The sequence below is a fragment of the Leptonychotes weddellii genome, chromosome 4, assembly GCF_054177405.1.
Source record: "Leptonychotes weddellii isolate Sample4059 chromosome 4, ASM5417740v2, whole genome shotgun sequence".
Classification (NCBI taxonomy): domain Eukaryota; kingdom Metazoa; phylum Chordata; class Mammalia; order Carnivora; family Phocidae; genus Leptonychotes; species Leptonychotes weddellii.
In genome coordinates this window covers 169,443,399-169,471,290 of record NC_138372.1, presented here as the reverse complement: position 1 = coordinate 169,471,290, position 27,892 = coordinate 169,443,399, and the positions used below count along the sequence as shown (strand labels likewise).

Here is a 27,892-nt window from a genome sequence, read left to right as displayed (position 1 = left end):
TGCCCCGATTACTGAGCCCTGACCTGGCCACCTGCTGAGCCCTGGCCCCAATTACGAGCCCTGACCTGGCCATCTGCTGAGCCCTGACCCCTGTTACTAAGCCCTGACCTGGCCACCTGCTGAGCCCTGACCCCTGTTACTGAGCCCTGACCTGGCCACCTGCTGAGCCCTGAGACACCCCCCCCTTGCCCCGATTACTGAGCCCTGACCTGGCCACCTGCTGAGCCCTGACCCCTGTTACTGAGCCCTGACCTGGCCACCTGCTGAGCCCTAATCCCAGTTACTGAGCCCTGACCTGGCCACCTGCTGAGCCCTGACCCCAGTTACTGAGCCTTGACCTGGCCACCTGCTGAGCCCTGAGACACACCCCCCCTCGCCCCGTTACTGAGCCCTGACCCTGGGAGCACACTGAGCCATAATTCTGGTGTCTTCTTCTCTGCTCACTGGCCCTTTTTCCTCTTTTTTTCCAGAACTTTGTGCAGATCATCAGCAACCTGCTGGCAGAAGAGAACCGGGACAAGTGGGAGGAGGCTCAGCTGGTACGGACAGCAGTCTGGGGCCCCCTGGTCAGAGCAGCAGGGTGGGCACAGGCATGTCTGCTTCCTCCCTGGGGCCCAGGCTAGTCCAAGTGGGGCCCTGGGTTCGAATCCCAGCAGGACCTCTGAGCTGGTGTGACTTTGAGCTTCCATCTCCCCATCCACCAGAGAATGGTAGCTCACCTTGTGGACTCAGTGGTGGGTGTGGGAAAAGGTGTTGGCCACACGGTACATGTCGGGGTCACTAGGACATGGTCAGCCTCCCTTCCTCCTGGACTGACCTGGAACCTGCCACCATTCCTGACCCTGCTTCCCAAGTTGGACCCGGAGCTTTTTGGTGACAGGACCCTGGATAGGGGGCGACAGGTGCAGGAGCAGAGGAACGGGAAGATGTGTCCCAGGCTGGGTGGGGGGCTTCGATGACACCCTCATTTCCCTCTGTGGTCCCCACCGGCTCTGAGGCTCCCTGCCCCCCACCCCCACCCTGTCCCCAGATGGGCCCCAACGCCAAGGAGCTCTTCCGGCTGGTGGAGGACTTTGTAGGCGTCATCGGCTTCCGCATGAAGGACCTTCGGGACGCATACCAGGTCACAGACAACCTGGGTGAGCGCCTGCCCACTCCGCTGACCCCCGGCCCTCTCTGCAGTGCTGGGCCGCCCTCCCGCCCCGGTTTCCTTGTCCATGGGAACAGGCGTCGGCCAGACGCCCTCCGCGGGCCCTCCCTGTGCCTTCGCACAGACTCAGCCCCCAGCCCCGTGTGGACCTCGGCCTGATGGGACCCCAGAGGGGAACCCTAGGGTGTCTCAACCCAAACAAGGGCCTGCAGCACCGAGTCCGGGGCCAGAGCCAGCCCCTGCTTGCACCCCCAGTGGCCTGCCTGCACTGGGACTGCATGGAGGGTCCAAGACAGGACCGTGCAGCCAGTCCTTCGTGCCTTCCACCCCCAAGTGTCCTGTAAGAGGGTCTCCAGCTCCACCCAGCGCAGGTGCACCGACCCAGTCTCTAAGATGGGACAGCCTCCTGGGGATGCGGAGAGCCCCAGATCACCCCACCTGTCCTGCCAAACACCTGCAGCTGATGGATTCAGTGGTGGTCATCACCCCACACACCCCACATACCTCACACCCCACACCCACACACCATTGACCACATCATGTGCACCCCATACCACACACTCCACACACCACATACCACACCCCACACCCACACCCCACGCCCCACACCCCACACACCCCACATGTACTTACATACCGCACACACACTTCATATACCTACACACCCCATAGGTCGACACACCAATAGCCCACATACCCCATAGCCCACATACTGGACGCTCAGAGAGATGGGCCCCATCTCTGCCCCTAGGTCCTCCTCTAGGGAAGGTGCCCTCGTCCCGTACAACAAGTGCATGGATGGTACAGCCAGGCATGGAGGGGCCGAGGGAGTACGGGCAGGGGGCCCCATGAAAGCAAAGGCACGGACGGAGGTGTGACCTGGCTGCATGGGGTGGGGTTTTGTTGGGGCCGAGGCCCCAGAGGTGGGTGAAGGCCAGGTGGTAGCTAGGCGCCGCAGATGCAGGCTGTGGGTTCCCAAGCCCCGCCCCCTTTTCCCCACACCTAACGAGGGCAGGCCTCGGGCTGCTGGGAGAAGGGAGCGTGGTGTCTGCCTGACATTGGCGGGCTTGGGGGGGCGGACTTGGAGACACTGGGACCCCCCCCACCCCAGTCCTGTGCTCCCAAGCCCGTGTGTGCCACTTCGCCCCCAGGGATGACCTGGGCGGTGGGATCTGTTCCCTTTTGTAGAGCAGGCAGGGAGGGGGCTGGGCTCCAGCATCCCAGGGAGGAAGGCGGGGCCACCAAGGGGACACTGCTCCCTGGGGACCCCTTCATGGCCACAGACCTGACTGCAGAAGCTGCCTTTGACCCGTGGGGACACGGGGGCTGAGTCAAAGCCTGGATCCTCACTGTGGCAGGGAGCTCCTGCTGGGGCGGGGGTGGGGGTCCTTTGAGGGCTTGGAAGCTGGGGTCCCTTCTGAGCCACGAACTCCCCAGGGCCAAGGCTCCTGGTTGCACAACTGCTCTCTGTGTGTCGTCTGTCTCTGTCCCTGTGGTCTCTGGGCGGGTCCCCCTGCCCCAGTCCTTAGCATCCATAAGCTCCCGGCCAGTGGAGCCACGGATATCAGCTTCCCCATGAAGGGCTGGCGGGCCACGGGCGACTGGGCCAAGGTGCCAGAGGACAGGGTCACGGTGTCCAAGAGCGTCTTCTCCACGGGGCTGGCAGGTGAGGGGCCCCAAGCTGCGGGAGGGACCCTCTCGGGAGACTCAGGCCCTGGGGTCCGAGGGCCCACCCCCCAGGGAGCTTCCTTCTGGAATCTGTCCTGCTGCTTCAAGGGCCAGGACAGCCTTCATTTCTTCTCCGTGTTCCTGAGGTCGCCCCCTCCTCCAGGAAGCCCTTCCTGTCCTCCTGCTTTTGGAGGCTCCTAGGCCCCAGTGGACCTAATCACTGCAGGGAGGGAAGGGGTCGTCCTGGGAGCGCACGGGAGCTAACTCTCGTTCCCGGGAAGAGAAGCACGCCCTGCCTGCCCCCTTGCTCTCAGGGGTCACTTAGGGGGACCTAGGCCGCCACCCCAGCTCTCCGACTACAGTGCTGTGTGTGTGATGGGGGTGGACACGACCACGGAGCCCGGGCCTCCTCCCGGGGACGTGCACTTCCCGCACCGGAGCGAGGCCCAGGCTGCGGCGGGAGGGAGGAGGTGACCGCCGCACCCTCTTCCAGAGGCTGATGACTCGTCTGTGTTCGTGGTGGGCACCGTGCTCTACAGAAACCTGGGCAGCTTCCTGGCCCTGCAGAGGTGGGAGGCCCGGCGGGCCGGTGGGAGGCATTCAGGGGAGGGGCTGGGCGGGGAAGCGTCACCCCTGTGGCCCCTGACACGGCCTGCTGGCTCTGCCCCAGGAACACGACTGTGCTGAACTCCAAGGTCATCTCCGTGACTGTGAAGCCCCCGCCCCGCTCCCTGCTCACGCCCTTGGAGATTGAGTTTGCCCACGTGTACAACGTGAGTGCCCCCCGTGTGCGCAGCGCTGTGCATGTGTGCTCGATTCCTCCCACCTGATCCCACATGGATCCTGCGGCCTTCTTGGGTCTCACTTTAGCCTGCTGCTCACATCCCTGACCGATAGAGGGGAAACAGGCTCAGAGAGGTGTGGTGATCTGCCCAGCCTCACACAGCGGGGGACGTGGGAGGCAAAATTCAACCCACTTCTGTAGCCACTGCTCGAGCTCTAGCGGCCGTGCCTGGCCCTGGTCGGCCTGATCTCCTCGGGGAAGAGCCAACCCCTTCTGAGAAAGGAGTCTGCCCCGGGCCTCATAGCCCCGCCGTGCCCTGCTCCTTGGGGCTCCCCATCAGGCCTCAGCGGAGCCAGGGCCCACATGCCCTTTGGACCCATTGAGAGCCAGGAAGCCAAGGGTGTGAGCCAATCCATTACCCAGCCAGGACAGAGCAGTGCCAGGCCTTGAACCCCAGGCCAGGGTCGTGGCAGGAACTGGCCCTATTCTTTCCTGCTGTGTGGCCTTGGGCGAGTTGCTAGGCCTCTCTGTGCCTGGGCTCTCTCCCTTATCAGATGGGAGCTGTAGCCTTGGTGGAGAACTAACATTCCCACCAGCGCTCAGAGCACACCACTACTCACGAGTGCCCCGGACCCTGCAGCTCGCCCTCCGTCGGCCTGCAGGACAGAGTCTGCTGAGGCCCCGCCTGTGCCCACCCCGCAGGGCCCCGCGGGAGGGGTCTCCCTGGCATGGCATTTTGTATTACGCTGGACGGGCTGCCTGGACACCCAAGATGGGCTTCGGCCTCGCTGCCCAGCCCCACTTGAGGAGGGGACGAGAGTGGCTTGAGGGCTGGGCCAGTGCCTTCCCCGCTCTGGGCCTCAGTTTCCTCCTCCTCAAGCTCCATCTCTGGGGGCGACGGCAGAGTCAGAAGGCCCGCCTGGCAGGCCTGTGGGTGGCCCCCGGCAGTGACCCTGGGGCAGGCCCGTAGGGTGGGCATGTGACCCTGACTCTCACCGCTCTCTCCCAGGGCACCACCAACCAGACCTGTATCCTGTGGGACGAGTCAGATGTGTAAGTTCACGTGGACTTTGTGGCCTCGGGGCTTCCAGGGTGGGCTCGGGGGAGGCTGGCCCATGGGGAGGGGTGTGGTCTCAGGTTTGGGGCCGTGTCCTCCCATCTACCCATGTCTCACGTGATCCCTCCCTGTCCACGTCTGGCTCTGGGGCAGCTTGGAGCCCACCCAGCCCGCCTCCCACCCCTCCCAGGAAAGAGTTGTGCAAAGGCCCCAAAGTGGGAGCAGCCTCCAGAGGAGGAGGGTCAGAATTTTGGGACATGGGGCGGGAGAGAGCTTGGCGCTGGATCCTGGTGGGTCAGGTGAGCCTGGTGGGAGCTAGACCTTCCCCACTGGGGAAGGTGTGGTCAGGAGGTTGGGCATCATTGTCACCACCCGTCCCTCTCAGCGCTGGATCAGTATCCCTTAGGCCTCCCTGCACCCCTTCCCCAGGCCGGCCGGGAGTGTGAGTGTGCACAGCCTGGCCCCCCGAGCCTGGGGGCACGTGCAGCAATCCCTTGTGCTCTGGGCAGGGCAGTGATGAGTGTGCGTCCTGGGAGGTCAGGAAGGCTCCCACGGTGGCTGACACTCAAGGAGGACAAGTTTGCCTGGCAGAGAAGGGGACTGAAGCAGAAGCACAGCTTGAGCAAAAACATGGAATTTGGACGGTACAGGTGGAATGTGAGATGTGGCCAGGAAGAGCAGGTGGCTGGAGGACAGGCAGGATGGGGCCAGTTTGTGGGAGCTGTTGTGTCAGGAACTATGGAAGCTATTGGGATGGGATCATCTACCCATCCATCTATCCCCATCCATCCATCTACCCCATCCATCCACCCATCCACCCACCCCCATCCATCCACTCGTCCATCCACCCCCATCCATCCACTTCCATCCATCTACCTATCTATCCACCCCCATCCATCCACCCATCCACCCATCCATCCATCCATCCACCCATCCATCTACCCCATCCACCCCCATCCACCCCGATCCACCCATCCATCTACCTGTCCACCCCCATTCATCCACCCATCCATCCATCCATCCATCCTCCAGTGATTGCCGACCACAGACGAGGCACTTCTCTATCAGGTTTTGTCCTCAACCTTGTCCTGTCTCCAGTGAGGAGGGGCAGTAAAGCAGGAACATATAGATTTCTTTGAAAATGTCAGGTCATGCCATGTGCCAAGAAATGGAGCCAGATGGATCTGATGGCAGGTGGGGCGAAGTGCCTTTTAAAGCAGGTTCCCGGGAGCCTCTCTGAGATGATGTTTGAGCAGAGGCCTGACATAGCACTGTGCACGTGGGTGTCTGGAGACAAACATTTTGGCAAAAGGGACAGGCAGTGCCAGGGCCCTGTTCTGAGGGCACGCGGGGCCATTCGGCAGATTCCACTGGCCTTTCCGGCTCTGGGCCTGGGGCGGCGGCTGGGCTGGGGGAGGGCTGGGCGACCTGCAGGCCTGGCAAGTGGCCCTCTGGCTTTGGTCGTTGTCCTGCTTTTCTCTGGGTTTTACAAGCGGCACAACCTCTTGGTACACAATGGGGTGTCTGAAAGGAGTGATGACGTACAGAGCAGGGAAGCAGGCCCGCATGCTTGCAGCGCCCCAGCCAGCCCTGCTGAGTTTGCATCCCCAGGCAGCCGGGGTGTGCTGTGGCTTCTGGTCCATCCGTCCGGCCCTTCCCGCCGCCTGGAACCCCCTCCCACCGGGGGCTGTGCAAGGGCTGCCTGCAGCCCCAGGGCACGGCTCACCCCCACTGGAGGAGCCTCCTCTTTCTCCTGACAGCTCTGCCCACATTTCTGATTGTCTCCAGGACAATGTTAAGCTCTTGGAAGCAGATTGCTTTCCAGAGAGGTGGGATTCATCCCCTTTGCCCTCCCTGGGCAGCTCTGGCCAGCCCAGCGTGTCTAGCTCACCGTCCCGAGAGCCCTCGTGTGGCCCAGGAGGACCACGTGGCCGACCCCGCCCTGCGGGGGCCTCCACTTCCCATCCTGCGGCCAGGTCGCCACTTCTCAGCTCTGGCCGTGAACTCTCTCAGGGGCGGGGGGCCTGCACACTGTCCCGGCGTGCCCCACCCACCCGCGGTGACCTCCGGTGGATGCGTGGGATCGTTAGGGTTTCTGTACCTGTGGGCCCAGGGCCCCGAGGGCAGAAGGAAGGCGCCAGCAGCTGTGCTGTGTTTGAGACGTGCCCCGGGCAGCATTCCCACACAAGCTCCCCGTTTGGTCCTGGGCATGGCCCTGGGAGCCGGGCTGCAGGGTCTGCCGCCTCGGAGGAAGCGGCGCCCCCGAGACGCCTGCGACTCAGCGGACCGCTCAGGACTGGGGAGGGTCCGAGGCTGGGGTGCTGTGGCCGAGGGAGCTGGCTCTGCCCCTCACTCCCACCCCTGTTCTGCGCTGGACAGCTTCTTCCATGGCCGGGGGGGGGCTGCTCCTCACCCCATGAATGGGCCTAGAGGAGCCCAGGGTTTCCTAGATGACCTGACGTAGGGTCCAGGGACAGGGCCCCAAGTTGGCTCCACCTGGGACCCAGGACCTGACTCTATGCTGGCCTGGACCTGTGTGTTTGTGTGGGCAGAGGGGGTGAGAAAGAGTGTCACCTGTGTGCAGGATTATGGGTGGGGGCTTGGGGGAGAGGGAACCAGGGACCATCTGCTGAGAAATAGTGATTTTCCATCCATGACAATGATCCCGAACTGAGCCCTGTCCTGATCACAGATGGAGCCTTGACACAGGTCACCTGCTGAGCCCTGATCCCGGTCACACACTGAGCCCTGACCTTTATCAAATACTCAGCCCTGACCCTGGTTACACACTGGGTCCTGACCCTGGTCACGTGCTGAGCCCTGAGACCCTAGTCACACACTGAGCCCTTACCCTGGTCACACTCTGAGCTCTGACCCCAGTCACACTCTGGAACAAGACCCTGGTCACTCTCTGAGCCCTAACCCTGGTCATATTCTGGGTCCTGATCCTGGTCACACTCTGAGCCCTGAGGCTGGTCAAATGCTGAGTCCTGGCCCTGCTCACACACTGAGCCCTTACCCTGGTCACTGTCTGAGCTTTGACCCCAGTCACACTCTGGACCATGACCCTGGTCACTCTCTGAGCCCTGATCCTGGTCACACACTGAGCCCTGACCCTGGTCACTCTCTGAGCCCTGACCCTGGTCACACTCTGAACCCTGACCCTGGTCACACGCTGAGCCCTGATCCTGGTCACACGCTGAGCCCTGACTCTGGTCACTCTCTGAGCCCTGACCCTGGTCACACTCTGAACCCTGATCCTGGTCACACGCTGAGCCCTGATCCTGGTCACACGCTGAGCCCTGATCCTGGTCACACGCTGAGGCCCTGACCCTGGTCACACTCTGAGCCCTGATCCTGGTCACACTCTGAGCCCCGACCCCAGTCACATGCTGAGCTCTGACTGTGTGTCTTCTCTTGAATCCGTTGAGCATGTTCACATATAATTATACATGTGTCATATGCTTGCAGGGCCACCTCCTCTTCTAGACACATGCGACAGTTGACCATGTGACACGCTCGTCTTAGAAAAACTGAGTCAGAGGCTTCCACCCACAGTACAGACCCTCCACCCGCCTCGCCCCCAGTTACACACACATTTCCCCACGAAGCCTCGACACCCACACTTGACAGCTCTGTCCACACTGGGCCCTGACAGCTCCCTGGAGCCCCCCTTGCCCCAGATGCCCGCGTTATGTGGCCGAATCCCCTCTCCCAGCCAAAGACCCGGATCACCCGCTCCGGAACCCCAGCTGACAGCATGGCTCGGCGCCCCTCCCCCGCAGCGCTACAGCAGCCTGGCCCTGGCAGGGAGGCCCGGGGAGCGGGGGTGTTAGGGAGGGGAAGGGGGGTCCCTGCAGAGCTCCCAACCGTTCAGCAGGATGGGTGGAGGATGGGTGCAGAAAGGATGGACTGCTGGGTGACAGAGCCGATGAAGGCCTGGAGCCCGTCCTGGGCCCCGGTCCCGTGGTCCTGAGAAGCCAACTCCTGGCGTCTCCCTCACAGCAGCTGCTGAGTTAGAGCCCAGAAGTCAGAGCTGGTAAGATCCTGGGAGACCGGCCGCTCTGCTGACTTGCAAGTGGGCCGGCTGGGGCCCCGCGTGCGGGCTGGGGGCAGGGACGCCCTCCCGTGACCCTGCTGCAATGCCAGTGTTTGGGGGGTGCTGGGGCCAGCCCCGGGAGGGCCCCGGGAAGGGCAGGGCTCCACGCTCCGGGACCCACACGCACCTCGGCTGCGGAGCCTCTGGCAGGTGCCCCTGGGTTGGGGGTTTCCCTCCCTGGGTGGCTCTTGGCACCCTTACTCTCTGCAAGCTGAGCCAGCAGAGGGGACGCTGGGACAGGCCAGCAGAGGGGGTGGCGTCCCACACGCTCTTGAAGCCTGACCCCACTCCAGGCTCTTCAGACGTGCTTCGCCGACTCACACAGGCTCTCGTCCGCCGAGCAGACCGGCCGAGAATGCCGCCTGGCAAGCCAGGGTCACCCTCGGGTCTGTGCTGCAGACCCCGGCCCTGTCACACAGGGATGTTTGGGACTCAGGCCGGCCCCTCCCCTGGGGCCCCTGCCCGAGTGTGTGTTCCGGTCCCTTTAAGAGCCTTGCCCCCATCCTTGGTTTCCTTGGAGAGGGCAGTGAGGGGCAGGCAGTGGGGGGGGGGGGGAGCGGAAGGGAGAGTTGGCAGGGCCCCTAGGTCCCTGTCAGCGGCTGGTTCCCAGCCGGAGTCCTCCCACGAAGGCTGGTTTCTGATGGGGCAGAGGAGGGGGGCAGAAGGCAGATGGGACAGGATGGCCAGACCACCCCCGCCCTGGACTCGGCCTGGCCCCTTCCCCAGTACCCTTCTCTTCTCTGAGTCTCCCCCTACTTTGTCCTTGGGGGGCAGGGGGCTGGCGGAGCCCCACTGGGGGCAGACAGGCCACTAGAGGTCATGGTACCGCCGCTGCTTCCTGGCTGACAGCCCGGCTCCCCCAGCCGCTGCCCTCCACCCCGTGGACCCCTCACTGCCGCCCCCTTCAGGGCAGTGGGGACGCGTGGCCCGTTTGTGCCTGGCCCCTGTGCCCACTTCTGCTGTGGCCTCAAACACCACCTGCACTGAGAGGCCTTCCCGCCCATTTTCCTACACCCACAGTCCTGTCCCCTACTTCCAGCTCAGACCCCAGTGAGCAAGAAGTCTGTGCATCCGTGTGTTTCCTGCCTCCTGTCTGCCCCTCCCCCTGCAGAATGGGGGCCCCAGGGCAGGGCCTGGGTCTTGTCCACTGTCCATGCGTCTCCCTGACAGGGATACACAGTAAGCCCCCCAGGAGGTGAACAGAGGCTGCTGGACTGTGCCCCATTTGAAGGAGGTCCCTCATCCTCAGGGGACTGGGGATTTGCCCATTCACTCCTTCCCTGCATCCAGTCTGCCCAGTGGGGTCTGACCTCGGTGACAGCGTCCTGCCGTCAAGGTGTCCCCACGCCACCCAGCCAGCAAGATATCCACCAGGGTGAGCCCACGCCCTCACCACTCACATATGGGATGAGAGGGGGCCCCCAGGAAGGCAGGGGCCAAGGAAGCTGAGTCTGCCCTGGACATGGCTCCAAGTTGTCCTCACTGGAGTGCCCGCTTGGGTCAGTGTGTCCCAAGGGCAGGGGGGCATCTGTGTGGGTCTTCTAGCCACACTTGGCTGGCCAGAAGAGCTCCTTGCTCCAGCTCAGGGATCCTTGGCTCTGCTCACGCTGGCCGTGCAACCCCCAACCTCAGTTTCCTTGACTGTACAATGGACGAGACAAGTGCCCACCACCACCCAGTCTGGGAAGGTGTCACCAGCCCCCCAACCCCACCAGGCACCTCGCAGACCATGGCAGAAGATGGGACCGCCAGTGGAGGCCCAGAGCCGGCCCGGCCCCAGCCGCCCACCCCTCCCTCCCCTGACCCTCTGCCCTGCTTTCCCTTCTCGTTCTGCTGGAAAAGCCTGCCAGTCGCTTCTGGCCAGTGACAGGCCTGGCGGGCATGTCTGGAGAGGGGGCTTCGGCAGAGGAAGGGGGTGGGCTGGCCAGCAGCACGGCCGGGCTGTCAGAGGTGTGCACGGGGCCTGGGCGTGTTGGTGTGGCGGGCGCAGCTCGGGGTGGGGGCCTTTCCCGGATGGAGCGTCGGGCACACGAGCCTCCTGCTGCCGTGTGTCCACCTGTGACAGGTGCCCCTGCATCCGTCCCGTAGCATCTCCACACCCACAGGTGGGTGGGGACGTGGCCCTGTGAGCGTGGCATCCGTGGAGACACGAGGGTCGGGGGGGGGAGGCCCCTGAGCTCACGAGATCTGCCTGGCAGAGTGGGACCGGCGCTGGGGGCCTGTGGCCGGCTCGGTTTCGGAGGATGCCCGCAGGGGTGGGAGATGGGCCGGGCGGCTGTGGGTGCAGACTGAGTCAACCACGTTGCCTGTCCCTGGTCACGTGGCCGGGCGGCCAGAGGCCTTGGAAGAGGGGCTTGGGACCAGGCGGGGCCGTGGTCATCGGCACCCCCACCCACAGGCTCTGCCGCGTGTGCCTGTGCAGGCTCTGGCTTGGGGAGGGGGTGCGGGCAAGGAAGAGGAGCCCGGAGCTGCCCTCAGGGAGGAGGGGCTGGCTGCACAGGGAACCCAGTGCTGGGCGCTAGAACGCTGGGCAGTGCCAGGAAATGGGGGGGAGTGGAGGGGCCTTGTTGGGCCATGTGGGTGCAGGAAGGGGCGTGTGCAGGGACACAGCAGGGGCCTCTCTGGGCAGGATGCTCCTAGCAGAGATTCCGTTCACCCGTCCGTCTGTCCTTCCATGGGCACCATGCTGGATCTGTGCATTCACAGCGCTGCCCACCCAGAGGGCGCGCTCACCTCACCAGCACTTTCACCCCACTCCGTCCCCCCAGGAAGAGGGCTCAGCTGTGCCCGGACATCTGTTCCTGCAGGGATGGCCCTGCCCAGACCCCGTCCTGCCGCCATCCCCATGCTCCCGGGAGCCTCCCCGCCCACTGCCTCCCAGGCCCAGCCCACACCGCAGGCTGCTGGGGCTTTGCCCACGCTGTCCTTGCCGTGCCGTCCATCCGTCCCTCTCCGAAGCCAGGCCCGCATGTCCAGAGTGCCTGCCCCGGGGCCCTGCCATGACCTGGTAGCTGAGCAGGGGCGAGGAGGGGGGTCCTACCTGCAGCAGGCCTGGCCTCAGATCTCGGCCCCATCCCTTACTAACGGGGTCACGGTGGGCGAGCCGTTTTGTCTCCTTGAGACTCAGTTTCTACATCTGTAAAATGGGGTTGCCGCAGTGCCGAAATGAGGTGATGTGGGTCGAGTCCAGGTCGTGGAGCGGGGAGCGGGGAAATGTTCAGCAAGTAGGCGCCATCCTTACCCCTCCAGGAAGCTTGTGGGAGCAGGCCCCTCCCTGGCCTGCACTGTGCCCTGTGGGGTAACACCTGCCTTCAGGGGCCCAGGGTGAGGGGCCGACACCGGGTGGGGGGAGGCTTCTTGGTTCCCCAGCTGGAGGTCACCTGGAGGCGGGCAGCAGAGGCCCTCTGGGTCCAAGCACAACACGTGCAAAGGGGCTGAGGCAGGGGTCCCCGGGCTGGACTGACAGGGCGGGTGGCGATCTCCTCCCTTGAGACACTTGCTTCCCGCTGCCGGGGGGGTGTGACTGCTCATTTTCTGAGGCAGAAAGGTCTTAATCCCACTCCCCAGGCAGCCGGGGCCTCGTGCCCCTGCTGGTGGCCCCGGGCGCCAGTGATGCTCATTTGCAGGGAGCTGATGCGGCTCGCGGGAGGGCGTGACGTGGGGCAGACACGGGAAGGACTGGCAAGCTGTCAGCGAGGCCAGAAGGACCGCGGCGGCCCATTCTCCCCTCTGGGCCTCAGTACCGAGGCACCAGGAAGCAGGGGATGGTGGGATGACCCGGCGGGCACCCGAACCGCCGGGCCCTTGGGAGTCAGGAGGCCTGCGAGATGCCTGGAAGGTGGGGTGTGGTCAGGGCTGTGACGGGCGGTGGTGACGGGGCGGCTGCCCCCGTGTGTCCTGTCATGGCTGGCGGGGATGGTGGGACCGCCCGAGAGACAGGGTCCGTCTACGCAGCGCCCCGGACGCGGCAGGCGCCGAGGGGCCGAGGTGGCCGCGGTCGGGACCCTCGCAGCGGCGGTGACACGGGGACCGAGAGAGGAGGCCAGCGGTGGTGATGCCGGCGGCGGCGGTGACCGTGGCAGTGGGCGCGTGGCCGACGGTGTGGATGTGGCGGTGAGGACGCGGCTGGCGGCGCAGCTGATCACGTGTCGCGTCGTTCTCGTGGGGGATGCCGGTGGGGCGGGGACGTTGGCGATGACGGCGGCGACGGGGGCTCTGTGGGGCGTCGATGGCACTGTCGGGGGCGAGGTTGTCCGGACCTCGGCGGCTCCAGGGGCGGCTGTGAGGGGTGGCCCAGTGTGGGACTGTTGGAGTCGGGGGACCCCCAGCACAGAGCCTGGCAGAGGCTGGCCGAGGAGTGAGCACGCCCGTGGACGGTGCTCGGGTGTCAAGGCAGTGAGCCCTCGGGTGACAGCACGGACGGAGCTTGGCCAGGGGCGTACCGGGGGAAGTTCTAAGTGAGGTGACAGGCTCGAGTAGGGTCCCCAGGGTGCAGGCCTCTGAGCTGGGAGGGGTTGGCAGGTGGAGCGGGGTCAGCCAGACCCTGGACCTCCCAGGCAGGATCACTTGCTTGCAGGGCTGGGGGGCCCAGGGTCCCGCCCTCTCCCGGGGGCCCCCGGTCTGCCCAGGTGAGCGGAGGGGGTGAGGACAAGAGCCCGGACCATGGGGAGGGCCGGGTTTGCAGGCGGGCACAGGCCTGCGGCTGGAAGCACTGACTCAGAGTGTGGCTGGCGCCAGGTGGGAGCGAGGAGGCCTTGTGAGCAGCGCGAGCAGCCACGGAGCCTCCAGTCACGGAATCACGGGGCTCAGACACTGTCAGCATCAGGCGAGCCACCCCCACGGGCAGGGACACAGGCCTGAGGAGGCGCAGGTCTCATCCGGCAGCTCCCTTAGCAAGACCCAGGTCAGGCAGGTGTCCCTCCCCGAGGCCCACGCGTCGCGGACATGAGGGTCCGCTCGGGGCCACGGGTGTTGCCCCCAGGACCTGAACCAAGATAGGCTGGAGCTGACGTGGGCCAAGCCATGGGGAAGCAGACACAACCTGCCCTGTGGGTTCTCACAAGCTGGAGGCCAGCTGGGGTCTGGGCACAGAGGAGAGCTCAGGGAGGCTTCCCTGAAGGACCAGGTGAGTCAGCCAGGGGACAGCAGGGCATGTGGTCAGAGGCACCGGCCAAGATCAAGGCCTGGAAACAGGAGACGGCGCCTGTGTTCTGGGTCACCAGTGGTTCCGTCTGGGCTGGCGTGTGCCGGCGGGTCCAGCGGGGCCAGGGGAGCTTGGGAGTCCTGATGAGCTCTGGCTGCTGGCTGAGGCAGGACCCAGGGAGAGGGGTCCCAGCACAGAAGCGGGGCAGGACCTGATGGAGGGGTCTGGTGCAATGCTCAGGAATTCACAGGCTATCCAGGCAGGCTCCCTGGAGGAGGAGACTCAGCACAAACCTTGATCTATGGCTCAGAAGTCAATAGGCAGAGGTGGGAGGTGGGCCTCCTGGTGGATGAAGTGTGATTTAGCAGGGCCTCTGCCTCGGATGGTGGGTTGGGGAGCACAAGTGGAGGCCAGTCCACTGAGGATCTTGACGACCGGGCTGAAAAGTTTTGAGGGGCTTCTAGAAGCCCCTGCCTTCAGGGACACTTTGCCCGCTCCCAGTTCCCCTATTGGGGTGTGCTGTGCCCACTCCGGCTTTTTTCTGTTGTGTGGGAGGCTACCTATGAGTCATTCACACTCCAGTGCGAATTAGCCCATCAAACCCCAGGAGACCCTGACGGTTCTAGTCCCGTAATAGACCTGCTTCGTGGGCCAGCAGGAGGCATCATGAATGCAGCAAATGCCCTGGTTCGGTGGGTGGACGAGCGGACAAGGGGGGGCGGCTCTCAGTGCACCCTCGGTGTTACCGTCCCCCGATGCACCACGAGCACGCCGGGCCCATGGGCCTAGCGTCCCTGTGTCTCCCTCCACGGTGTGCTGGCTGAGGATTTGTGCCCACTTCACAGGGGAGGCAGCTCAGCGCCAAATGGCTGGGACGGAATCTGCCCAAAGTGGGAACAGTTCCCCTTTCTTGGGCTGGGCACTGGCAGGTGGCAGGGGGGCAGGGGTGCCACGGGCTGAGCCTCCTCCCCGGGTCTCTGATGCTCCTTGGCTCCCACCCACCCTGGGCCCCGGGGAGGTGCCTTAGCGGCACCGCCTGAGCCAGCTTGGGGACCAGGCCCGCTGCTGATGGCAGCCAGCTTGTCTTCCCTGGGCTGCTCTCGCCTGGGCCTTGGGCACAGGCAGCAGCCCCACACTGAGTGCTGAGTGTGAGATGAGGTGGGCCTTTGTACTGGGCGCTGGGGCCCGCAGCCTGAACGTGGCCAAAGGGGAGCCCTTGAGGGGCACAGCGGTGAGGTCAGGTCAGGGAGGCTGGACGGGCCCCTGGGGCCTGGGGGTCTCTCAGTGAGGGGGGCCGTGGGAGGTTTGAGCAGAGGACAACATGCCTAGCACGTTTCCCGGCACTGTGGGGAGCACAGGTGGAGGCCAGGGGGCGCAGCAGGTTTGGTGGGGGTCCCGGCAGGGTGGTGAGCGGCAGTCAGGCTCTTGGGCCTTATGCGAGGAGGCCAGGCGGAGCGGCTCGGGGGGCCGGCTGTAGGTGTGGGGGGAGCGAGGGAGGAGGCGGCGAGGTTCCCGGGGGCTGTGGAAGTTTGGAAGGGCAGAGGGGCTGGCTGCCCAGTCTGCGCCAGTGCCCCCACTGGTGAGCCGGCAGCAAGGCGAGCGGGCTGGGCCTGGTCCTGCCCTCCCAGAGGAGCAGAGTGTGCGGAGGGAGAAGGACCCCAAAGATGGAGGCTGTGGGTCAGGGACGGCCTCACTGGGGGAGCCCGGGAGCCGGCTGTGGCCATGGTGGCCTCCCAGCAGGTCAGGTGGTGTGATGGGGGAGACATGGCCCTTTTATGGGAGCCCTGATCTGAGGGGCCCAGGGGCCCCCAAAACCTCCCCTCAACTCCGGCAGCACAGGGCTCCCGCTCTAACCCCTGGGTCCCCCTGCCCTCCTGGTCCTGGGAGGGGTCGCTGCGCCAGTTTCTTCTCCCGCCCTGGCCCTAGCGAGGAGGGTCTCCTGCCCTGGGCCTAGTGAGGAGGCCCTGGGCCTAGCGAGGGTCTCCCGTCCTCGGGCCTGGGCTCAGGGAGGGGGGGGGTTGGCTCCATGACCCAGATCTTCCAAGTTTCAGAGGCTCAGACAAGAGGCAAAAAAATGGTCTCCCAGTGCTGTTGCTGCGGGCAGGAGGAGGGATGGCCTGCCTGTGCTGCGGAGATGGGGACAGGTGGCCCTGGAGCAGGAAGGATTTCGGTCAGATGTGGGAAGAACTTCCAGATGTTGGGGTATAAGAGGATGCACCCTAGAGGTTTTGCTGAAAGAAGGACTGAGGATTCCCTGGCCTTTCCCAGGTCAGGGGCTGCCTGAGAGGCCAACGAGGGTGCTCGGGTCAGGGACAGCCATCCACCTGTCTGGCTGCAGGTCAGTCCTTGGCTGATGTCCAGTGCGGCACGGGAGGCGTGGCGAACCACCTGAGCGTCCTGCACGGACTGAGTTCTTTTCCTGGCCTGGGGGGCGGGGGGAAGGGGCGCTCAGCAGGGGCTTCTAGAGGTCACCTCTCTCTGCTGTGGGGCTCGGGTTATCCTTGAGGATCCCTTTCAGACGTGTTCTTCACAATCCAGTGGTTCAGAGGGTGTATGCCGGGAGCAGACGTCAGACAGATAAAGACAGTGCTTATCTGCTGGCCCTGCTGCTGTCTTGCTGTGTGGCCTTGGGCAAGAGCACCCCCTCTCTGAGCCTCAGTTGCTACATCTACAGTGGCGCTGAGGGCTGTTGCCAAGCTTCAGGGATAAAACGCACAGGAAGTCATTGTCCCTGTGGTGTGGGAGGGAGCAACGAGAGGGTCCCGGTCCCTGTGCTGTGTGGCAGGAACCCGAGTGTGCCACAGCGGCCCGCGGAGCCGGGGAGACGCCGGCATCAGGGACAGGTGGGGCCGAGGGCGCCCGCACGGCAGTCCTGCGGGGTCACGACGAGCCCCCGCCCCCTCGGTGCAGGCCCAGGCACCTTCCAGAGTGACCGCCAGCGGCCGCGTCCTGGACTGCCAGCCCGACCCGCCGGTTCTCTGGACCAGGGGTGGAGGCCTTGTGCCCTTTGTGGCCTGAGGCTGCAGGGCAGGCAAAGTGGGCAGCAGCCCCCCGCCCATCCCCTCCTCCTCCTCAGGAGCCCTGCGGGGCCAGCCAGCAGCCTGGGCTGGCGTTCTCCCAGGGGGTGGCCTGCAGGTCTCAGCCTGGCGCCCTGCAGACCGGCCAGCGCTGCCTGGAAACCTGCCAGGCTGCCGGCCCCGGCCAGCTCGGCTCCCCTCAGCCCCGGCCTCAGGGTGCTGGCCCCGCCTGTCCTCCCAGGCAGGAGAGCTGGGCTCCGCATGCCCCCACCCCCCACTTCGCGCAGAGGAGGGGAGCAGAGGCAGAGTCCGCGCCTGAACGGGGAGAGGCCCAGCTGTGATTTGAACCCAGGACTGGCTAGCCACGGACTCCTGCTCTTAAGAGCGGCTCCAGGGCTGATGTCCTGGACGAGCAGCCAGCTTGAGAGAGGGCTGCCCGGCTGCAGACAGGAGTGGCCTGTAGGACTCTTTCTCGGAGCGGGCGGAGTTGGGCATCTCCTGGCCTGTGCCGTGTTGGCTGGCTCAGCGTCTGGTCGGCGGCAGCAGCATACGCGCCTCTGGGCATGAGGACAGGGTTCTCCTGGTGGGGGGGGGACCCAGGGCAGTGGCAGGGGCGGGGTTGGCCCGGGCTAAGCCCTCCGGGCCCCTGTCCTGCATGGTGCTGGGGGACGGAGGGAGAGAGTTGGGGTGTGCCAGGGCACCCCAGCGAGGCCCTGATAAACCGCTGGCCCACGGTGTGGGGAGGACCAGGCTTGACCTGGGGTACCCCTGGGAGCTCCAGGACTCTCCAGGACCCCCGCACTCCCTTTGCATTCCTGCCACTGTCCTGATCCTGGTTCTGGTTTGTGGTTAGTGCGGAGGAAGGAGGAGGAGGAGGGGTCTCTGGTGGAGCCTTACCAGGCCTTGACTCTGCTGCACCCCGTGCCCCTCTGGGACTCATGGCTACTCCTGCATTTATTTTATGGAAAGCCCCTGACATGGAAGAGCTTTGAGCTCCCCAATGCTGGGCTCTTTGAGTTCAGGCCACAGTGCCTGTGAGAGGAATGTGCTCTCTTCTCTCTGAACTCTAGAGATAGAGCAGGCTGGCTGGAGCATGAGGGTGGGGGCACTTCCCCGGGGGCCACAGAGCCCCGATGCGCCCTGATGCACCCCGCAGGGCCTATGGCTGGCTTCCGGGCCTTGAAACTCTGCCTTGCTGCCACTGTGAACTCGGCTAGCCCCCTCAGGCCCCAGTTTTTCTCCTCCGCATAAAGGGGGCAGGTCCTTCCCTGAGGAAAGAGAATCAAAAGAGCGAGGCCCACATCCAGGCTTCTGGCCCAGCCCAGAATATATCCCTGCTCCCCGGGGGCCTGAAGCTCAGACCAGGGATTGTGTAACATCTCCAATGCAACAGAACCAGTCTGGGGCTCTCAGATCCCTGCAGCTGGAGATCCTAAACATTCCTGGAGATGCTCCCACATATGTGCAAGCACTGTGCTGGGTGCCTGAGGGGCGTGTGCCCATTTCATCCTCCCCATTTTAGAGCTCAGGAAACTAGCGGTGAGGATAGGGAACTCCCCGAGGTGACACGGTGAGGAGGCGGCCGAGGCTGGTCGTTTGCAAACCCAGGTGTTGCGCAGAGGCGGCACCCCCAGGGTCTGTGTGTGTGGGGGGGGGGGGGAGTGTGTGTGCGTGCACACGCACCTGCCGGGTCAGGGCTCCGGTGGGGAGAGCACCGGGCAGGGAGCAGCTCAGCCTCCAGCCTGCCAGGCATGCAGAAGTGCTGGGGTGAAGCAGTCCAGCTGCAGGCCCCGGAAGGCACTCTGCGGCTCCCTTGTGCTTGGACTGAGAGGCCATGAAGCTGCAGCCTGATTCTAGGGCAGGTCCTGGGAAGACCCTTGCTGCAGAGACCTGGAATTTTCCCTTCAAGTCCTGAGAGGAGGCATGGGGTCTGAGTTATCTGCGGGAGAGGGCAGGCCTTTTGTGGCCCTGGATTCACAAGACCACTCTGGGCTGTGGATCCCGAACTGCAGGGTTACCATCCGGTCTCTTCAGACCTCTCAGAGCCCCCTCCCCTCGCCCCTAGCCCACCCCCCACCCGGAGCGGCCCTCCATGGGCACCCTCTGCAGGCCCGGGCCCCAGCAGGCTGAGACAAGGCAGGCCCGGCCCAGGGCCAGGTGTGCGTGGCTGGACACTGCTAAGTTCCTGGACTGGCGGGCTGGCCTTGCAGGGTGGGGGACTAGGATCCACGGCGACCGGTTTGCGGAGTGGAGTCCTCCAGTCCCGGTGTTGAAATGGATAAGGCGCAATCATGGGCCTCTAGACAGCGGGGAAGGCTGTTCTGTCCCCGGCCTGGGGCGGCGGACGCCAGGGGCGACCAGCCCGCGGAGGTGGAAGCGGGGGCGGGGGCGGTCCCAAGGTCACCCGCGCGCGGCGCCGGGCTCCGGGGCGGAGGCGGCCCCCCGCACCCCTCCCGGCGCGCCCCCGCCCCGCCCGCCGCCCCCGGCTCCGCTCGGCTCGGCTCCGGCGCGGGCTCCGGCTCGGGGCTCGGGCTCCGGCTCCCGCTCGGGCTCCGGCGCTGGGGGGCGCGGCGGGCGGGGCGCTCGGCGGGCGCGGGGCCAGGGCTCGGCGCCCCGCGCTCCCGCGACTCGCTCTCCCGTGGCTCGGCGGCGGCCATGGGGCGCGGGGCTCCGGGGGCCGGCGGCGGGGCGGGCGCGCGGCTGCGGGCGCAGGTGCAGGCGCGGGCCGGCGGGGGCAGGGGGCCGGGCCGCCGGCCGCCCGCCGCTCACGCCGCCCCTGTCCCCCCCCACCCCCACCCCGTGTGTCCCGCCCCCCAGGCCCTCCTCCCCCGCCCCCCCGCAGCTCGGGCCCTGGTCGTGGCGCGGCTGCCGCACGGTGCCCCTCGACGCCCTCCGGACGCGCTGCCTCTGTGACCGGCTCTCCACCTTCGCCATCTTAGCCCAGCTCAGCGCCGACGCGGTGAGACCCCGGCCGGGACGCGCGGGGGCGACGGGCGCGGGGGGCGCGGGGGGGGGCGCGGGGGTGGGGGCGCGGGGCGGGCGCTTCCGGCGCAGGACGGGCGCGGGAGGGGCCGGACCCACCCCTGCCCGGGTCTGTGCGCTGGCCGCCCCCCCACCCCCGTGGCCTGGCGGCCGGCCGGCCGGCCTCTGGACAGGGTGGGTGGGAGCTGGGTGGGTGGCAGTGTGGAGTTGGGGACTGGCCCCGGAGGGGCTGGGCACACCCCCCGCAGGGACCGATGGGTGAGTCTCCCCCGCTCTCCTTGGGTGCTTGGGACCTTGGAGGGAACCGATCCTCAGGGGAGCCAGGCAGGCTGGGCCCAGGCTTTTGAGGACTGGGGGAGGGCTTGGCCTGGCAGAGCAGGCATACCCCCTCACTTAGTGGCTGCTGCCCTCAGCTGGGGGACAGGGCCCTGGGCTGCCACCTTGCTGGGAGACCTTCCCCACCCTCCCCAAGTGCCCTCAAGTGGGGGTCCTGGGGTGGCTGAGGGTGCTGGATCTGGCCCAGGTCCACAGCTCTGCTGGGGAAGGCCCCATCCTCTCAGGGGCCTCCTTTTTGTTCCCGTGATTCTTGTGGGGGCTGCTGGTTTCTATGGCGATGGCATCTGGGGCCAGCTCCCCGGCTGGGGCCCTGGGTGCTGTGCTTGGCCCACTGGGGCTGATGGGCTATCTCGTCCAGGGCTGAGCTCCATTCACGGGTCCCAGGAAGTCCCCCTCCCCGGCCCAGCCACTGAGCCCCCCGAGGAGGGAAAGGGGCTGGGGTCTTCACTCACTGAGACCCCGGGTCCAGGCCCAGTGTGGAAGGATCACTGAGCAGCAGATGTGGAGGACAGACTGGGGAGGGGGACACGGCTTTCCTGGGTGTTTGGGGCAGCTGGTCCCCATCCAGTGGGGGCAGCACAGCTCTCCCTTCAGGGCACCCTGGTTTTGATGTGAAAGATGGCTCCAGGCCTTTCTGAGAATGTTCTGCCCACCACCCCTTTGTCCAGTGGGGCATGGGCAGGGAGGGCAGTGTTGTCAGCCAGGGTCCCCCATGGGGGCAGAGCCAAACAGGACCTTAGAGGTCATTGCCACTAAAACCTATTGACAGGCAGGGAAACTGAGCCCTGGGGAGGGTAACTTGCTCCAGGTCTCGGGGCAAGTCGCCAGACTGGGGTCTGTGCTCTTGGCCCTGACTTCAGCGCACTCTTCCTCATTCTACTGTCCCTGTGACAGGGCTGTTGGCGTTGTTGGTTCTGGGGGAGGGCCCTGAAGGCTGCAGCCAGGGCCATCCTGGGGGCTCCCTGGAAGAGGTGGCTTTCTGCATAGGTGGTCATCAGTGCTAAAGCAGCAAGCTTCTTCTGCACAGGGGAGCAACCAGTGGGGCTGGGGGCTTCCTGAGTCCCTGCGAGGCCAGAGCCAGCAGAGCATGGCCCAGCGTTGGGTCCCCAGGTGGCTGCCCATGCTTCGAGTGTAAGGAGGAAGGACTGGGGGCAGGGGAGTGTTCTGGAGTGGGATGGTGACTAGGGTTAGTGTGGCCGAGTGTTGACATGCAGGCTTGTCCCTCACACACGGTGACTCTTGCCTGGTGCTCCGTCCCTCTGAAGCTTCCTCTCCCATCAGACGGAAGTGATCGTGTGTTACTCAGGGTGGCTCTGAGGGGTGGACCAGTTGATGGGGGGTCCTGCTGGGCCAGGGTCTGCAGCGTGGAGGGCCTACTGCATGCCCAGGCAGTGCCTTCCGCAGAAGGTGGCGTCCCGGTCGGGGGCTGAGCTCCAGTCACTGGGGCACGGAGGCCGGGCTTGGTGAGGGGCAGGAGGCTGGTGCTGGTGAAACCAGGGGCTGAAGGCTTGGGGCCCAGGACCTCTCCCAGAAGACTGGCCTGCGCCGGGTGCCACCAGGGCTGAGCATTTGGAGGCCGCTGTGCCAGGGTGGGCAGGTCTCGGTCTGTGAGGGGTTTGAGGTTTTGTTTGGTAGGGGGGTCGGCAGCTGGAGTTGGGGGGGGGGCTTCTGGTGCCATCCTGACCTACCGTGTCAGCGTATGTAGAGGTGGGACCTGATCCCCGTATCCCAGAAGGGGAGCTGAGGCTGAAGGCACAGCAGTTCACGGTGGCCAGTCCCCCAGTGGCCTTGGGACCGAGGGCAGGCTGCCTGGCCACTGGGAACCTCGGTCTCCTCATCTGTAAGACGGCATAGTAGTTGGCCCTGCCTGATTCCGGGACCCCCTCCCCGGGCATGGGCGTGAGCTCAGAGCCAGAGTGCCAGCAGGACCAGGGTGGGCTCCGCCTCCCACCTGGTGCGGGCCTGCCAGCCTGCCGTCAAAGCGCTCTAGCATCTCCCTCTCCTTTCCTGGCCAGCTCTGGGGCTGACCGCAGAGACACTGAGTGGGGGGGCCCGAGCACAAAGGTGAGATTGCTGTCGTGCAGCCTGTGAGGGACTGGGGCTGGGGCCTGTGCCAGACCCCAGTCCTGCCCAGGAGGAGCAAGGGGTCTGCATCCCGACAGGCCTGCGGCAGCCCAGGCTAAAGGGACAGATGCTCTGGGGGCACAGCGACAGCTTGCTTCCCTCCTGGGGGTGGTTTGGGAGGGGAGCATGAGGAGGAGGTATAGAGTGGGGCCCTGAGGGGTGAACAGGAGTTCACCAGCTGAGCTTAGTGGAGAAGAGTGGTGGTCATGCCGGGGAGGGTGAGGAAGACAAAAAGAAGTGGGAGGCAAGGTGGGGCTCAGAGGGCAGGGCAGGGGCGCAAGGCCAATGCCGGGGAGAGCTGGAGCTGCGTCCCGAAGGCAGTGGGGAGCTGGGTGGCTGGCAGAGGCTGACAGAGGATGGTAGTGGGATTGGGGTCTTGGAGGGATCCCAGCAGGAGTGAGGGCAGAGTACCCCAGCCGGCAGGTGGGGTAGTGGCAGGGGTGGGCTGAGCCTGGGGCAAGACGGGGTGCCGCCTGCCTCTTCCCTGGCCGGGGTTGGACGGGCGCGGGGATTTGGGTCCGAGCAAGTGGAGAAAATGGAAATCCTGGGGACTGGAGTGGCCACGGGGGACTGGAGTCCAGAACGAAGGCCAAGAGTTGATGGTGGAGATGGGGTGCCGGGGTCACACGCCAGGAGCCAGGGAGGGCTGAGATCCCAGGCAGGGGCAGGGGCCCCGGCGGCGCCCCTGGCTGCCGCCCGAGCTGCGCCTGGAGCCCCTGACCGCTGGAAGGTTGAGTAACGGCTCTGAGTCACATTGGTGAGGGGGCGACGCTGTCTGCCTCCGAGCTGCGGGGGGACTGAACTCAGGGAGGGCTGCGCAGCCCGGTGGGGGGTGGCGCCTGTGCCCACGGCTGCCGCTGCGGCACAGTGTGGCCGGGATGTGCCTGAGAGTGCATCCCCGGCCTTGCCGGGGTCGGGGCTCGGCGCATGACTGGGGCGCGGGGCTGATCTGTGTGGGAGCTGTGAGCCGTGGGTGGTGCAGTAAGAGGACAGCAAGGCTGGTGCTGGAGGACGGAGATCCGTGTTCAGGACCCATCAGATGTGTAGAGGGTTTAAGAGAAGATTGAAAGCGGGGAGTTTATGCGGTAGAAACCAACGGTAACCATATGGACGATAAGAGAGAATCCCTGGGTGCGTGGGGGGCCAAGAACCCTGGTGCGTCTCCAGACAAGACGATGGGGCAGAGAGACGAGGGGCTGGTTCAGATTGAACATTCAGTGAGGGCCTCTGTGAGGTGGTGACATCTAAGCTGAAGGCAGAGCCAGCCATGTGAAGGTCAGAGGAAGAGCACTGGGCAGTGAGAGGAGCATGTGCAAAGGCCCTGAGGTGGCACCGAACTTGGCTAGGGAGCCAGTCTCCGGCGGGAGGCCAGCTGGCTTCTGCCCCCTCTCTGTGTGTGGGTTGGGGCCAGTCTCTTGCCCTGGAGGTCTCCACTCTAACCCTCCAAACAAGAGCTAGAGTTCCTTGGCACCCCTGCCCACTCATTCTGTCTCCCCTGCCTTCCCCACATCATCTAGAACCTGCGGGACCGGGGCTGTCAGGAGTGACGGATGAGCCAGGTGGAGAGGAGGAGAGAGTGGGCGGTCGTGTGGCTGCCAGGCCTAATGAGGGCAGATGGAGGCAGATGGCCACAGAGGTCAGGGCCAGAGCCAGCCACGGAGCGGGTGCGAGCCACTTGCTCAGCCACCCATGACTTGTGTGGCCAGCCAGGCTTCGAGGTTACCCGGCAAGTTCAAGGGTGCGTGCGGCAGCCCGGAGCCCCCGCTTCCCTGGGTCCTCCAGCTCCCTGCGTGGAAGCCCAAGTTTGTGTCGGACCCGCACCCTGGGCCGTGCCTCCAGGGCCCGCTGACTGCTTGGCTGACCTTGGCTGACTTTCTCCCTTTTCCTGGAGCCTGCCTTCCCTGTCTCCATTCGTCTACCAGCCACTCGGGCTGTGTCTGAGCCGGGCCCAGGCCGAGGGGGCTCAGGAACGTGAGGATGCCAGGCTGCAGGGACAGGCAGTCACCCCCAGCAGGGGGACCCAGGCTGGAACCCAGCAACACCCAGAGGGGCCTGGGGGGCCGGAGGGGAAGGGCAGTCCGGGCCACGGGAACAGCATGCACATGGGGGGAGGGCACAGCATGGTTTGCGCACCGCGCTGTCAGTGGGTGGGGGCAGCAGCGCCAGGTGGACCGGGTTCAGGCTCCAACTCCAGGGGCCTGAGGGAGGCAGAAGGCGCCACCTCGGGGTGGGAATGCTGGGCCAGGCCTCCCGGAGCCAGTGAGGTGGAAGAGTCTCCCTGGGCAGCCTGCGGGGTCAGCAGGGCTCGGAGAGCTGTCCTGAAGGGCTTCAGCCGAGTCAGACTTGGCGCAGGCACAGGAGTGTCCCCTTTAGGGTGGGGGAGCCCCTAGGAGGCCCCGTGACCCCAGCACGCCTCCTCCACCCTCAAGCACAGAGGCCGCGGGCTGGGGAGGGGCTGCAGAGACCGTCGTCAGTCCCTCCGAGTGTCCTTGGCGTCCTCACACAGAGGAGCCTTGCTCCCTCCTCACCGAGTGTGGCTGTCCACCTGCCGTGTGTCCGTGTGCCCACGTGCCCTGCCCACCGTGCGGCGGCCCTCAGCGTGGACCGTGTGGGTCAGGCTGTGACACGGGGCTGAGCACGTGGAAGCACGTGGCAGTGGGGACTGGCCGGGTGCTCAGGCCTCCGTGGTGAGGAGCAGCCGGGCCCATCATCCAGCCCGAGGCCCCCCCCACCCCCCCGAGAGGCACCAGCACATGACAGCTGGGAAGGGTGTTCTGGGTAGAGGGACCAGTCACTGCCACGGCTCTGCAACGGTGGGAACGAGGAGGCAGCCAGTGATGGGGGGCAGGCCAGGCCCAGTGGCATTCAGTCGGTTGGGGAGGGGGTGGACGGGCAGGGGGTACTCTGAGCAGAGCAGGGGTGCGATCTCTAACGGCATTTTACAAAATTCTCCAGCCGCAGCTTGGAGAAGAGCCATGGGGGCCGGGCCCGGGTGGGGGGCGGGGGTGCAGTGCAGGGATCTGGCAGAGCAGAAGGGAGGGCGAGTGGAGAACAGGGGTGCTTGGGGGGGCTGTGGGGCAGCAGGTGCTGGGCTGGGAACGGCTCTGAGGCAGTGGAGGCCGGACCGATGCGGCTGCCATGGAGGGGCCCTTCCGGGAAGCCCTGTGGCCTGCTCTCGGCTGGTGTTCCAGGAGCACGCAGCCTGGGAGAGCTGTGCCTGACGTGGGGCTGGCCCCCCCGTGACCTGTCTGTGACACGGGGAGATGGTCCCCCTCTGGAGTTGGGGGGGTCTGTGAAGTGCGGACAAAGCCTTCATCACCAGACTTGGCAGGTGGCTACGATTATACCAGTGACGGGGGGGTGCAGAGAGACCCCACCCCCAGCAAGAGACCAGAAGCCCCTCGCAGGGGCCAGCCCCGCCCAGCGGCACGGGGGGCACGGGTGGGGGGGGCGCGTGGGGGGTGCCGGCGGAGGAGAGGGAAGGCTCCATCCCGGCACCCACCCCCACCCCCAGCCTCAGTCTGCATGTGCCCGGCCCCTCACCCCGCTTTCTCTCTGCTCTGGAATCCTCAGAACATGGAGAAGGTGATCATGCCGTCGGTGACGCTCATCGTGGGCTGTGGCGTGTCGTCCCTCACCCTGCTCATGCTGATCATCATCTACGTCTCCGTGTGGAGGTGGTGCCTGAGCGCATGGGCTGGGCCGGGGTGGGGTGCCGGCCCCCCGGTGGGCCCCAGGAATGGGGTGGCCGGGGTCAAGTCTTGTCCCTTCTCCTTTGAGGGCAGCCATGGGGGGTGGGCTGGTCCAGAGCCCCCTTCCCCGTCAGCAGCGCCATCCCCCCAGTCTTCCCCTGCCCACCGCCATCACAGATGGGCCGCACTGCCACCACCCCCTCCCCTCTGTCCCCCTCCCTCCCCAGCAGCCCGCCACCCGCCCCCCGCCCCCTGAGTGCCCCTCCCTGGAAGCTGAATGACAATGACCGGCTGGGGCACAGGTGCAGGCCAGGGGTGGGCCGGTTGCCCTTGTGCTCCTGGCCTCCACTCCTGCCCACAGAAGGTGGCTACGCTTTGTCCTGCCCTCCAAATGCACTCCCTGGCTGATGCTGGCAGGCCCAGCACCCTGCCCTGGGGCCTCAGAGCCCCCAAATTCTGTGTCCTGCCACATGGGCGTGCAAGGCCACAGCCCTCTCTGAGCCCACGGTCACGTCTCAGGGCAAGAACCTCTGCTCGCATCCCTGCCCTCACTCCCCTCCCCCGGGCCACAGGGCCTCATGCCAGGACCCCTGGACTGCCTCCCCAGGCAGGGCTGGGCAAGGCAGCAGCCCCCAGTGGTCCCCAGCTCTGGGGCGAGGGACACATATGCCCAGGCCTGAACTCAGGTGTGCGAGGGGTGTGTGAGGGCGAGTGTGTGCCTGCAGGGCGGGTCTCACCTCCCTGCGCCCCAGAGCCCTGCTTTGAGCCCCACTGAGCAGAGGTTTAGGACAGGGAGTCTGAGTCAAGGTCACCCAGCCCGCAGCAACATGGGCAGCAGACCTGATGTCACGCCCCGAGGCCAACAAGGAGAGATCGATGTGGGGGGCGGGGGGCTTGTGTTCGCCTGTGCCCCTTCCTCATCCTGCCCGAGGGCGGAAGCCGACCCCAAACCGCCAAACCACCCGCATCCAGCCGGCACCCAGTGGCCCTCCGACCCAGCCCCTCCTCAGACCATCTGTCCCAACCCCCCACTGGCCCAGCCCTCCCCCCCCACCCGGGGCCTCTGTTTCTGGAGACCTCTGGGACAGGGGGCTTGGGACAGCCCCTCCAGCCCTGCCTGCTGTGGTTCTGAGGGGTTTGCCGATGGTTTTCAAAGCGCCTCCTTCCTGCACTCAGCTGGCCGAGTCACTGCCCCTGTGAGCCACAGACAGGGCCCCATCCCGATGGTCCCCATGGGGAGATGGAGACCCACAGAGGGAAAGTGACCTGCCCAAGGTCACATCACGGCCCCTGAGGTGCAGCCCTGGCACTTCTGCTCACCACCTGCCAGGATCTCAGCCCCAAGGCCACTGGGATGCTGCACTGGGAAACGGGGGCAACACTTAGCGATGGTGGCTAATACTTCCTGCCTCCTGCCCGTTTACTCTCAGCCACGCCCCGAGTAGCGGGTGCTGTTCCTCCACCCATCCCACAGATGCGAAGACTGAGGCACAGAGGGGCTGGGCCACTTGCCCAGTGTTACACTGCAGCCCACTCTCAGAACCATTCTGCCTTCCTGCCTCGAAGTCAGGATCAGACTGGGTGGGAAGGGCTGGGGGCCAGGGGGACAGCCAGGGTGAAAGCCAGGAGCAGGCAGAGACTGAGACCCTGGAAACAAGCTGTGTCCAAGGGATCCAAAGACAGGGAGAGGATCTTGCACAAAAAGGAGAAGCAATTCTCGGGATAAGCCACCCCTAGTAGGAACAGGTAGCTGTGCTTACTGGTTCCCCATGGTCCTCCCTGGCACCTAACCGTGTGCTAGAATTTAATATGTGGTAGAGTGCAAGTGGTGGTGATGGTG

General features: G+C 65.6%; 2 protein-coding genes and 1 pseudogene across 3 annotated transcripts in view; 1 reads left to right on the top strand and 2 right to left on the bottom strand.

Moving 5' to 3' along the window:
- The window catches only part of ADGRB1 (adhesion G protein-coupled receptor B1), a 20,888-nt gene extending 20,471 nt beyond the window's left edge, over window positions 1–417 (bottom strand). The window contains exon 1 of the mRNA XM_081817150.1: window positions 408–417. Coding sequence (XP_081673276.1) covers window positions 408–417 — 10 coding nt within the window. The remainder of the gene's footprint in view (window positions 1–407) is intronic.
- A 56-nt stretch (window positions 418–473) lies between these two features.
- On the top strand, window positions 474–26,552 carry LOC145721073 (adhesion G protein-coupled receptor B1-like). Its single transcript, XM_081817149.1, has 9 exons — window positions 474–539; window positions 1,031–1,139; window positions 2,673–2,816; window positions 3,312–3,387; window positions 3,489–3,591; window positions 4,612–4,655; window positions 19,736–19,877; window positions 25,934–26,037; window positions 26,414–26,552. The coding sequence occupies exons 2-9, from the start codon at window positions 1,031–1,033 to the stop codon at window positions 26,550–26,552; spliced, it is 861 nt and encodes a 286-aa protein (XP_081673275.1). The 5' UTR covers window positions 474–539.
- A 776-nt stretch (window positions 26,553–27,328) lies between these two features.
- LOC145721072 (adhesion G protein-coupled receptor B1 pseudogene) overlaps window positions 27,329–27,892 on the bottom strand; it is an 18,411-nt pseudogene continuing 17,847 nt past the window's right edge. Inside the window, exon 3 of the transcript XR_014144541.1 lies at window positions 27,329–27,414. The product of XR_014144541.1 is annotated as an adhesion G protein-coupled receptor B1 pseudogene (transcript). The remainder of the gene's footprint in view (window positions 27,415–27,892) is intronic.

Coding starts and splice junctions, on each gene's coding strand:
- LOC145721073 (XM_081817149.1), top strand. CDS start 1,031: ATGGGCCCCAACGCCAAGGAGCTCTTCCGGCTGGTGGAGGACTTTGTA. Junction 2,817..3,311: donor CTTCTCCACGGGGCTGGCAG/GTGAGGGGCCCC, acceptor ACCCTCTTCCAG/AGGCTGATGACTCGTCTGTG. Junction 19,878..25,933: donor CCCAGCTCAGCGCCGACGCG/GTGAGACCCCGG, acceptor TGGAATCCTCAG/AACATGGAGAAGGTGATCAT.